The following is a 13110-nucleotide window of genomic DNA, read 5'->3' as shown; positions in this document are numbered from 1 at the left end:
AGTGAAATGACAACTACCGTGTCCAAAAACGGATAGAAAGTATTCCTCTGGAGCTTAACTTCAAATGAGTGGTGTGTGGCACTGCTGACAACAATATACTCTGTTGTCCCTGTTTCAAGGGCGGTAATCCAATAAACTGCTGTCTAGAGTTACCAGCACAAATCGATGTTATGAAGTAGTTTTATTCATCTGTGTTCCGTAGTCTGTCTCGCCGAGCGATGTCGCGTTCTGATAATCCAACTTACTACTTAACTGGCCTCGTAATCTGAACTTTGACGCATGAGCGGAAAGACTAATATTGCTATTTACCTTTTATGACAATACAAGCACTGCTGGATCTGAACCTAACACATTGCGTACTGTTTGCACGGTAATTCATCCTTGGCAAACACAGGAATTGCAATTTGGCTGGACGATCTCAATGTGAAACAGAAGTTATTAAGCAAACCATGTAAACACCAACTACTCTGGATGCTATCGGGTGTCACTAGGGCGGATTAAGATCAATGCAGCGAGGGGATCCTACACTGAGTGTTTAGTGGAACACTTAGCATGGCCTCTGTGGACATAATGATCACCTGTCGTGATAAGAGGATCGAATTCTTGTGTAGAGAGTCTCGCAGGCCCTAGGTCAATTATACGGCAGTCAGAACGCAAAATGATTGCAGTTTGAGATCATAATACGCCGCCGTCTAAAATGATCAAAGGTAGGCTGGGCCATTATAATATACGATTTGAATTAATGTATATGATCAGCAATATAATACCTGAGTGTTTGATTCTAAGAAAGCCAGATTGGAATCCAGTAAATATAACACTTACCACTGTCAAGCAATACATCGTGACTGTACGTCTTCCTCAGAATGTATTACCTAAATAACGGGATATTTGGCCTAAAGAGTGGTCAGCAGCATGAACAGCTAACTCTGTCGTGGGAACATTGATAGAATTTACATATGGAAGTCACAGCTGATCTTTCGAGGAATCATACAATTATTATTATTATTATGCTAATATTTGTATAGCGCAGATATCCAGTTCAGCTGCTCAAAGACGCTTTGTTTTTCCCTCGGCCACTGAATCCATCTCAACTACACGTCGTCTTTTCAGTCTCATCTCCCTGGGGAGTATACAGTGAAGGTGACAATACGATCTACATTTCAGTAAATGCGACTACAACTATGATCAGCAACGGTCACCAGCCTACCAAGGTGACACACATCAGACAAACCCTAAGGGCCCGCTCCACAAGGCGACCGTGGTACTGGGGTAGTTTACGACTGCCGTAGATATCTTTATTTCAAGTTAAAAGCCACAGGTCCATAGAGCATACCGTTACAGTAATACACTTACTCATAAAGTCACTTAAGTCTGAGGATAGACAAGACTGGTTATTCTGAAGCACTGACGTTTATATGTATACATAAACTTGCATTACACGTAGACTTGCCCAAGTCAATAACAGTTTAATGATTAGAAGACGTCATGAGTACGCGTTTCCAGCTAAGGGTTTAAATAGTATTTGGGATCGATAAATTGTATTCCTAAATCATTAAAAGTAAAAGATACAAGTAAACAATGATGCTCATTTTCAACTAGACTGCTGTTGATCCGAAGTCAATATTTGCACAAGCGACACTCTGCACCCATGCGTCTACCCTGATCGATCGTTAACGGATGGCAACCGCATCTAAATCTTGCCAGCGCTTATCTCAGTAGTGTTCAGTCAGTCTGTGTGAGATATATTTCGGTTTGTAAAATGGTCTTACCTTGATTACGTGGTTAAGTCTGAGTTTCATACTGACGGATGCCATCTTTGTATGCTAAAACCACATAGATTGTGTTTATACGTTTTGGCAATTGCCATTATCTTGCATAATCGAAGCATAAGCAAAGCCAAACGGGGAAAGTATATGCTTGATCTCCGTGGCCCATAAGGTCCTGTTTATTGGCCTGATCCATCACAGCATCACATATGTTTGTTTGGGCAGTTTTCTACAGATTAATTAGTTAGCTCAGTATTTTACACATGCTGTTACATATAAATGAAACATCCTGAAAGTGCCGGCCACTTCATCCAAGTACTGCAGCACTGCTTATTGTGGGGGGCAGATGATGAATTGAATTTAGTGTCGGAACGATGGTCTCACTACTCGAGCCTTATTTCAGCTAGTTTTGAAGACAGACACTGGTTTTGTGGCCTCCGCGTGTATACCAAAGAACACCTTAAGGTCATAATGTTTGTAAATCTGATCAAACAACAGAAATACTGATAGACATAAAGGGACGTTTTGTCGCTAAAGTCTCTTGTCATAGTGTCTTTTGGATAGACTATATCACTCGACTATATGCATAGATTTAGTTCTGAAACTGACAGCGCAGTTTCATTGGACGCTACTTTTTTAAGTTCAGTTGAAATAGCAGAGTAAGGTACTTAGTTATTTTGGCCATGATTAAACGATCAGGGGCTCCGTTTACGAAACAACCTTAACTAGGTTAACCTTAACGGCAATTCCTTAACACAACACTAAGGTTACCTTAGTGACTTACGATCACCTTAGTGCTTGAAAGGATGCCCTGATCATTGATGTGCTCGTTGCTTAAGTTCAGAAACTTTTGATGCTGCTAAGCCAAACCGAGAAAACATGCGAGCATGGAGGTGGGGCATACCTACTTCTGTGGCAAACATTATAAATCAGGAGAGCCAACATTTCATATAATAAGCATTTTGAATTCATTTCTGAAAAGTTCCCCTGACCATTTGAAGATATAGATGTCGATATTATGTTAGTGACTAGTTCTCCATAGATCGATTATTGATTAAGATATTATTATCATTTTTCTTTAGTCTGTCGCATGGGATAATCGTGTACAAAGATATTAATTCCCCATTTCTCAAATACCTTCTGTGAATAAGAAAACCTACATTGTATGAATAATTGTTAAAGGTTATGGAAAGCCTTAAGTGGTGATAACATTCCTGCGTATTATATCAAGTTATGTTACCCACAATTATGCGTCGAAGGTAAAGTTCTTGAAGTCACTAGGAGACAAATCAATAGCATTTTGTCCATATTCCTCCCTTGACCCGGGCAATTCAAGCCGTCCCCCGAGGCCTGCACTTCGCAGACTTAACATGTTTGACTACTGTCATCAGCAACATGGACAAGATGGTCCGGCAGTGGCACTCGCCCTCGGCTACAGCATCACTGAAGATGATCAGCTCCGACAAATTGATATTGTAGGCTTGTCGTGCAACAATAGACGTCAGATTTATCGGGGTATTGAATCATGGGTCACACATAGTTCAGTCAGGAGATAACAGTGACACGGGAACAGGCGATTCCATGTTGAAGCAGTTGATGAACCCTTATCTCTAAAGGACAATCGTACAGTTGTGTTGTGAAAGTGTTGTGAGAATAACTAGTGGACGTCATCATCCATCAAAGGTCCACAGATGGTTCATGAAGAACACAAAACGCAATTCCAAGCGCAGAACTTCAACTCACACCTCATTTGAAATGTGCACGTTTCATATTTTACACAATTCTGTTATGATCGTCCGTACTTCTCTTTGCAACAAAGTTAACAGAATACATTATGTTTAACTTCTAATCTAAATTTTGAAGTGCTTACTGAAAACTTTATACAGGTGAGAAAAGACATTATATTTCGCGTGTACGTATTGTAAATTTCACGTTAGGAACGCTTGCCTGCCCCAAAACGTATAGACATGTCTTAACTAAACAATGTGCGAACCGACGTGATCTTGAGATCCTTGTCTTTGCAATTCAATGATGCACAAAGTTAAACATAATGATGTAAAAGTAAGCACGGCGATATTGACTTAGTCATATCGCATATAATGGGTCGTATGTACTACCCAAGCCCTCACTGTATTCAGTGCTTTCAATCAAGGTGTTTAGAACTACATATCGAAGTTAGAAGGAACCACGACAGGTAAGCTTCTGAAAAAGTGACACTTCCAGTTGTTTAAGTGTTAAAAGAGCTGATTACACGCACCAAGGGACAAACAGACACAGATGTCTTGACTCATGTTGAAATCCTCTCCACTTAATCACATACCACAGCCCCACAAATATAGGCTGTGTGTATTCACCTCTGTCTGTGCACTGTCATAACGCCCAACACATACTCAAATACCGAGAGCGTTATTTGTTAGGTATGTAATGCACCGTTTCAAACGATACCAGCTTTAAACATCCACGACTTGATGTTGCCGTATCGGCTTTAGAATAGAAACATAACATAAAACTCTTATGAAAGCTTCATTTGAATAATCATGAATGCCTTAAAGACATATCCGTTGCGGTCACTCGATACATCAGTTTAAGGATTTATGTTTTATTCGGATGACACTTTTATACCAGCTTTATGCATCGGCATTTTAACAAATTCATAATACATATGACAGCGGTCAAATCTGGAACACTAACCTTGGTTAATTTCAAAAGCGCGATAACTGTAAAGATATTCAGTGTTTAAAATGGATACACCACTGCCCGTCGTTTTCAATATTAATAGTAACATACCGAAAAAGATATTTTACTTGAACTGGCAACCATATGATATGTGTACTGACACCCAGCAAGGCTAAGTGTTATGACAAATCATTTAGTAAAAATATACCACATTTTCAGTGTTCTATAAACAGTTACCAACTGATGTCATCATTATCACGCCGCCCAGCCTGCCATCACCTTGTCGCAAACGTGGATTTAGCACGTCCAGGTATTTGTCACAATCACGATAAAAACATAATGTATCAGATAGTAACACTGACTCTGTGTCTATACGACCATTCAATAATGTATGTCTCACAGCTACTACAAATTGCTAAGGTAATTATTATGTGCGAACATCTGCCTACGCCTACTGTGATGATCTTGGCCTCACACCCTCACGCGGTACAACTTATGCCCGTCTTTGACCACCCGCTAATATCCCTAGGGCCACGACCTCCCTCGTACAAAGTTAATTATACCCCACCAAGAAGGCGAGAAAGCAGAATTGCGTAACATGAAGGTTTCATATCTAATCGGGGGAGATAATTATTGCACGAACAACCCAGGACGACGTGACAGGTGACATAAGTGAGGACCAGGTTCGTGGCCTATATTTGTCCGAAAGTGCTAGAAATTGAATAATAATCAGTTAATGTTTGTATTCTAAATGGAAGTCAAATATCGCCGTCATATTGGCATGCTATAATCCCCAATACTGACTCTGACTCGGAACAGGCTTTGAATTTCCACACAAGTGCTGGCTACACGAATTTTGTCAGGCTGTTTTGAGGGGACAGTATACATTTTGGGTGGTGTTTTTAGATATCGGACAGACTGGAATTTGAAAACACTAAACAAGTGATGAAATCAAACATCCAGATATCATTTAGTCATATGTTGTAATGTATCCGACAAGCATGAGGCATATGTCGACATTTCATGGGCGAAGTTTTGACACCCGCGCCCAACAAAGGCAATCATTGTGTTATCATGTATTATGCATACTTTTTCAAATCGTGTATCCAGCTTCAGGTTTCTCTGCATTATAAAACGAGACGGGGAAAGTACTTGCAATGTCTGTATGTACCTGTGACCCACATCTAGACACCAGATAGCTGCACAGCTGACGATATTCAAGAACGACAACCTTAAACCCAACGTGAAACGTGTTCAGTAGACCGAGGCAGAAGCAATAAAATATAATCCCCATATGGGGTTTACTCAGACTGAATTAAAAGGACATCAAGGTTGGTTTGGAATGAGTTTGTGTTTTGTAAGAGGCTGTTCAGGGGGTGAGATTGTGTTTGTGTACTTGTATTACAACCTCTGGGTACTGCAGAGTATTGAACCTGGGCTTGGGGTACTGGAATATGTGGAGGGGTTCCATTAAAACCTTCCTTGGTGAATTCATGCCTGGATTAGAATTCTTATTTCATACAGTATTGCGGGGTCAAAGCGTTAAGCCTTATTGTGATGATCTGAGCTTTGGAGCAGTATGTTCCGATGAAAATCGCATACTGGAATAACTCAAAGAAACAGGTCATTATAAATGTAGATGTTCGACCAATATATAACAAATATTACATACGAAATCGTAACCTAATCGTAACCAGCTCTGTAGTAAAAGTATTGCCCAGATGTATCGTAATGTTCCCATGGAGTGTTATATATACTGGCCTGAAGCTGCCGAAGTATGTACACGTATATTTCTATCATTGCATATCATCTCAAACTGAAACAACCCACACCATGCCATGCCACTATTGTTAACCCCGGTTGGAGGTATATTTGACATACCTGTGATCCATTACAGTTTAACAGTGAAAGTATCAGTGCAGGACACCCATAGGGAAGAGTGCCTGACACACATTAAGTCAACAACCATGACCAAACACAACAGTAAGACGCGATTGTCTGGGCGTCTGACTCTCTCCTAATCCCAGCCTCGGGATTCCGATGTCCTGCTGTCGTCACCCAAGCATTAAAACCACCGGTAGTACGCACAGGAAATCCAGGTAGTCAACACCCCGGGGAAGGGTAGAGAGGGAGGGTGTCAAAGAAGAGAGAGGGACATGTTGGGTGGGTGACTTCATTAGGTTAATCTTGAAATAGGTAATTACCATCGTCTTTAGTGATAAATGGTACGTTATGTGTATATGTCAATTAATTTGAATATAATCTTCACTAGTAAACGAACCAGTATGGTATATTTTGTACCAATATCTCATTGTTGTCTTGAGTCTCCCCAAACACACACATCGCAGAACACACTGGGATTTACTCTGTTGGCAGGAATATATAACCAAGTTGAGTTATGTTCCAGTTTTTACATTTACCCCCTTATAAATAATAGTCACTCATTAAGGCTTAGTACAGAAGAACACATTGCACAAGTACAACATATTAACACGTATGTGTTCTTTATTCAAACTATTTCATGGTAGAATGTACGGGAGCGTAGTGTTTATAAGCATTGTAGCGTTGCATTTAGTCTGTGGAAGAGCATGGCTCGTGGTGCAATAATTACGATTGATCATAAATCATACCGTGCTAATCTTGGTTCTTGAGGTTTTCTACCGTGAGAGCATATTACTATGCGGAGTAAAACATGTCATACATTATTCGTGAACAAGGTCTGAACAATGGTTCTACGCTGATCACAATCCATGGATTACTGAAGACAAAACAGTTCAGCTCATATCCATGTCGACAGAAGGTCATTTCATATCAAGGGATATATTTGTATAGACGTATGAAGTAAGATTATATATATTCTAGTAAAATATTCTACACTACCACATATGGTACACACTAACGTTTTCAATCCAGTCCTATCAGATCCCTGTCATATATTCACCTTTGTTATGTATATGACTGTGACAGGTGTTTCATCACCAACTGTTGTTTTAGCGGAAAGTGTCAGAAACAACCGTGTGTCCACCTATCGTGCTTTATGGTATTTGAGGCGCTGGTATACTTTTACACCTCGACCTAGTGAAAAAATACGAAATATTTATGATGAAATAAAATGACTGTATTCAAAGGTACGTATTCCGATGTTATGAAAATCAAAATAACATTCTCATTATCGTTGTTTTAATTTGAGTTCGAGGTCATTTCAATTTGAGCTATCGTAAACATTTAATTTCATCCAGTCAGCAAAAGTCACCGTTACCTTGGCCGATAAAATATAAATGGCCTTGCTTCGCGTTCCATAAGCTACAGGCTATTGTTTCCCTGTCAAACAAATCTTGCTTTATGTTCTCACGTGATACTGAAATCAACCTTTTACTCGTGAAATAACCTCTGATCACATGTTAACTCCAACTGGAGCATGTGCAACTGACAAGCTATCCAGTAACACTGGCTTTATAGCACGCCTAGTACCAGCGCGTACACAGCACTATTGACATGAATATTATGCAATGAGACAACAAACAGCTATCATTCAGTCATATGCTGTTTGAACAAAGCATGAAGTTACAGTGTCGCTCAGTGCATTGACAGTCCCAGTCGTGAAATATGACATGTACCGAGATCACACATTCTGTAATAACACGAGATCGATAGGCTATATTAACTGTGTTAATCAAACAAGTTTCTTACATCGACGAGCGAACCAGCTGGTGTCTCTGGCTGAGGTTACACAGAAAGGGTGACTGTAATTGCCATGGGTGTTGCAAAATGATCGCCTCATTTGGACTGTATGCCATATCCGTACTCGATAAGACAATCGATCACATGGCTAAGAGTCCCTATTTAACAGACATCTCATCCATATATATCAATGATAATCTATCTCATCGACATATATCAATGATAATCTATCTCATCGACATATATCAATGGTAATCTATCTCATCGATATATATCAAATTGAATGATAATCTATCTCATCGATAATATATCAATGATAATCTGTACCACGTAGTTTACCTTTAGATGTGACATTTAACTATTGAAGAAGGTTAAATATTTAACGTCATTTAAAGACAAATGTTCTTCATCGGCATTCCGTGCATTTTGTTTATGACCTCTTTAAAAATGACATTAACATTTGCAACACGACGCTGGCAGATGGACACTACATATACCGGAACAAGATAAATACATGTATTAGTCCCTCGTAGTGTCGAACTCGATGTTACAATTGTGTTATGCTTTGCTAAATACATTGTATACTGAGGGAAAAGTACGGGGTCGCATGAAAGCACAAGTGTTCCTTTCAGTTTTTAAATGTCTCTTCGTAAGTTATACGATACAAAGCTTGTGAGGAAACCGGGGAAAAAATGGAAGAACACTTGTGCTATCAAGTGATCCCTTATTATTTTCCCCTCCGTTTATTAATGGTTTATACCACACCTATGACCAAATGGTGTCTTCATACTGTCAAAATGATCGAATGCACTGCAGTTGTGTCTTCTGGAAGTTTATTCAGAAGTGGCTCCTATGCCTTTCTTATAATATCAAAAGTCAAGTCTTTATTGCTATAACCTGACGATAAGCAGACATCTTGAAAACACGACTAACATGATCAGTTGTGTACATATAGCAATTAGCATGTGAAGAAGATAACAATTTCATAATGTAACATACAGAGTAAATGTTCATCTGTATGCCTGACATTGTATGGCAATGAAGTCAATTACACCATGCTGCGCCTCGTGTTTCACCCTACTGCTGCAAACAAACCTACCGAAAGCGTCGTATTTAACAATGCCAAACCCGCTGTCAGACTGAGATAAATCATTGTACCATGTGACTGCGAGAGGAAACACCCAAGTCACAACTGTAAATAATGGAGTCTACCTAAACCCCAAAAAAAATTACAAACCACAGATGTCTGTGAAAGGATTAGTTGAGATAAATTGAGGAAAACAAACAATACCGAACTTAGACAGGTGTACACATGTCCATATACTGGTAATAGCATGCCTTTCTTCGATTTTTGTCTTGATATGCTGACACCGGTAACTTTGAGAGGTAGCAGAACAACAAGGTGGAAAAGTCATATTTCTTACTTTCCTTTCCTTTCTTATCTTAATAAGTGGAAACTTATGTCTAAATCTAAGATAAAAACTCAATGACATCATTATTCATCAAAGACCACGTCGTGGTAACTAACTAAAGAAGTTATTATTAATAAGATTTGTCTTGTATTGTATCTTGGGTATCATAAATCCGGGATATTGTTTTACATAACAACACCAAACTGATATTGAAATACCGTCATCTGCTTTGTGAAGACTGGGTGTATTTAATGAGTGAACGTTAATATCACAAGATAATTTCTTGTGTTCGCGTCCTCTAAGACCCCAAAGAAATGATGCAGTTAAACCAGTAGGACCGCGGATTACTGCTAATACGAGGGATTTACACGCAGCTGCTAACTAATCAAAGATCACATCAAATACAGGACAAAATTGCCAAAATGCCATCGTTTCACCCTTTACGCGAGTGCTAATTAATTCTTAGGTTCGTGTGTAAATGGTAGAACCCTATATTTGAATCCAGACCTTAAAATGAACTCTCAACAACAAAGCCTTGTTGCGTAGTGTGTTCTGTAGCTGTTACGTTCAGCTCAACAAAGTGACATGGGAAATAATAGTAACCATTCAACTATCCAAAACTTGTAGCTAGGAATTTAGCTGAAATTTGACTCTGTGCTGGTGATTAACGTGTGTCGCTCGGGTTAGCAAACATCACTTCGTGTCCTGGACGCGGTGTTTGCTGTTGACTGAGGTTTCTAACTGTAAAGACAGTATTGTAAATTTATCTGTTCAATATGCCTTCCATGGCGATACGCGTTGTTCAGTTCAGCACATATCTCCCTGTGACAAGTTCTACAACTCACATGCACTACCAATGCGTAGAGACGCGTTTATGTTGAGCCAGTTTCAAAGGTGCACGGATTTGGGAGATTTCCCTGAGGTCATCAGTGTCAGATGAGAACTAAAACCATGGGAGATATTGTTTGCATAACGGTCTCCATTTCCTCCTAGCATCGACTAGTGGGACATAACTGTTGGAAAGAAACATCTCATGCACTTACAACTCCAGTAATCACAACATTATTGGAATGGACGCCATCATACGTGTATTGTAATAATTTCAGCACAAAACCATAGTTAACTTTGAACAGTAGTATCTTTAGTATCATCTTATAATTACAATTAGAACAGACACGGGTATTTGTCATTACGTTTTTTTCGATCACTTCTATCTACCACTTCCCGAATAAAAGTAATTTTTACTCAATGTCAATGTACAATACGACTTTCTTTTAGCATTACGCAATACTTCTCAGTGCTTAAAAGATTAAGTCTTGTAATATCTTTCACGTCAAAGATTTAAAAAATCAATAGGGTGTGTGACTCAGAACGCAACACAATGTACAAAGCGGCATAAAAACATCTGCACAGCTGTACATTAGGCAACAAAGAAAACCCCTGATAAGTTCATAGAAGACACAAAGCGGGGTTTGAATCGGGCACCGTCTTATACGTTTGCAGTGACTGTTTTTATTATTGATGCCACAATTCGTTGTTGACAAGGAAGAAGAATGAAAATATGTTCAAACTTACCGGCAACACGAGCAGACGACAGGATGAGCAGCAGCCCAGCAAGGTATTCCCAACTTTTCGGGACACATTTCTGCATTATGGACGGACTGACGTACGCACGGACTCATGTGCGGTGAGAGGAAGGTATCCACATTCCTTGTCGCTCACGTTTCTTCAAAACTTTACCTGGAAATAATCGGAAAGAGGCACAACTGTTTACTTCGTCAGCCATGTTTGCGTACACACAATGTACATTTCAACCTGTCAGTCACTTGTTACAACCAATCAGAACGCTCGTCTCGCCGTGACGTCTCGATTCTAGGTCAAGGGTGACACGCTCCTCAATGAGGTGTTACGTCCGCGCAGCGAGTCACCTAGAAATAATGCAGACCCCTTTTTTCTTGCATCAGCTTTCTCCACAGACTGTTGTTAGGTTTAGCGTCTTCAGTTAACTTGTTGATTGCGGGTCACTTTGACATGGGTAATTTACCACTGTGCGTAGCGACAATCTTCACCTTAACTTCATTTGAAGAGATTTATGACCCGACTCTCTCTCTCTCAACTTTCTAGCGTGTTTCTTAAGGTGCCGAGAACTTGACTACATTACAATTTTTATAGCTTGTACTTGTACTGGTTGATTGAGCTTTATTCCGGTAAGGACGCCATATAAATGTTGACACTAGTGAGCAGTGTTTTCATATTAGGTTCAGTCAATAACAATACTTAATCCTGTCTTTAATTGTCTTTTGCCGCTAATGCACAAATAAACGGCGAGAAATGAAAGCGAAAGTGCAGTTTTACATTTAAAGATATATCACATTACATAACTGATACATTTGAACTGTATCCATTGCATCGTGTGTCCTTATGTTTGCAGATTATATAACACGCACTGAATATGAAATAACAACAGTGATCTGGCCTGTGTTAGGTATTTTATAGTCAGTCTTAGAGTGAGTTTAGTCTTACGCCGCTTTTAGCAATATTCCAGCAATAACACGGCGGGGGACACCATAAAATGGGCTTCACACACTGTACCCATGTGGGGAATTGAAAACGGGTCTTCGGCGTGACGAGCGAACGCTTTAACCACTAGGCTACCCCACCGCCCCGTCAGTCTTAGAGACGATAATTTACATATTCACATGTAATATTTAACTCTGCACCTAGAAAGATCAAAACAAACTCCAGCATGGCTTTACACATATCAAGTAGCTACATGTACACATTTTCTTCTTAATTCGTAGTTTCATCACAAAGCTATACTTTTAACGTAAATTTCAATATGTGTACAAAGGAATCATGTCAATCAATAAGTAACTTAAACAGCCTCATTTCTTCAGTCCCGTGGCACTCAGGCCACGTTCTAAACAAACAAGGTTTCTGATCAGACTTGATCCTGCTGCCACCCACTGGTTATGATCAAGAGATATTGGTTATTGCAATATACACATTGATCACCTTCTGCAGTGTCATGGGGCTGTGGGGATAGGATAGTGGTTAAAGCGTTCACTTATCACGACAAAGACCGTTTTCAATTCCCCAAATGGGTAAAGTGCCTGAAGCCCATTACAGGTATCCCCCAATATTGATGGAATAGTGGTAAAAGCGGTGCTAAAACTAAACTCACTCACTCACTCACTCACTCGACAGGGTCAGATGTGTCTTACGTATTAGCATTTCCATAAACGGTTATGGCTCTACCTAACAGACGTTAACAAATGGGTTGGAAATAGCTGCAAAGTTAAACCTGGTTAGTGTGAGATATTTGTTTAGGTTCACGATCTATTCCTTAATATCCAAATCTGGTTCAATGAAAATGCTAGCATATGTACCCGTATTTGTTTGTGAAAAAGGCAATGTGTAATTATTGCTGAATTCTGCCGTCGACAAACTATATAACCCTTAATTCGTAAACTGCTGAAATTATATTTAAAAATGTGGCCTGCGATCCACTTTGAGAACATACGGATATGATTTTGAGAAGAGGTAATTTGATGAAGCATTCCGCATGGACTTGA

General features: G+C 39.5%; 1 protein-coding gene across 3 annotated transcripts in view; it reads right to left on the bottom strand.

The window, feature by feature from the left end:
- The window catches only part of LOC137274185 (uncharacterized), a 59901-nt gene that overhangs the window by 12663 nt on the left and 34128 nt on the right, over window positions 1–13110 (bottom strand). For 2 of the 3 annotated variants that reach the window (XM_067807230.1, XM_067807231.1), the window contains exon 2: window positions 11111–11275. In XM_067807230.1, coding sequence (XP_067663331.1) covers window positions 11111–11186 — 76 coding nt within the window. In that variant the 5' untranslated portion in view covers window positions 11187–11275. Of the gene's footprint in view, window positions 1–11110; window positions 11341–13110 lie in introns of those variants that run through there. The other variant, XM_067807229.1, reaches the window with a different exon arrangement.

This window comes from Haliotis asinina, chromosome 2, assembly GCF_037392515.1.
Source record: "Haliotis asinina isolate JCU_RB_2024 chromosome 2, JCU_Hal_asi_v2, whole genome shotgun sequence".
In the NCBI taxonomy this organism is placed as follows: Eukaryota; Metazoa; Mollusca; class Gastropoda; order Lepetellida; family Haliotidae; genus Haliotis; species Haliotis asinina.
The sequence above is the reverse complement of the archived record's forward strand: the minus strand, read 5'-3'. Positions and strand labels throughout refer to the sequence as shown.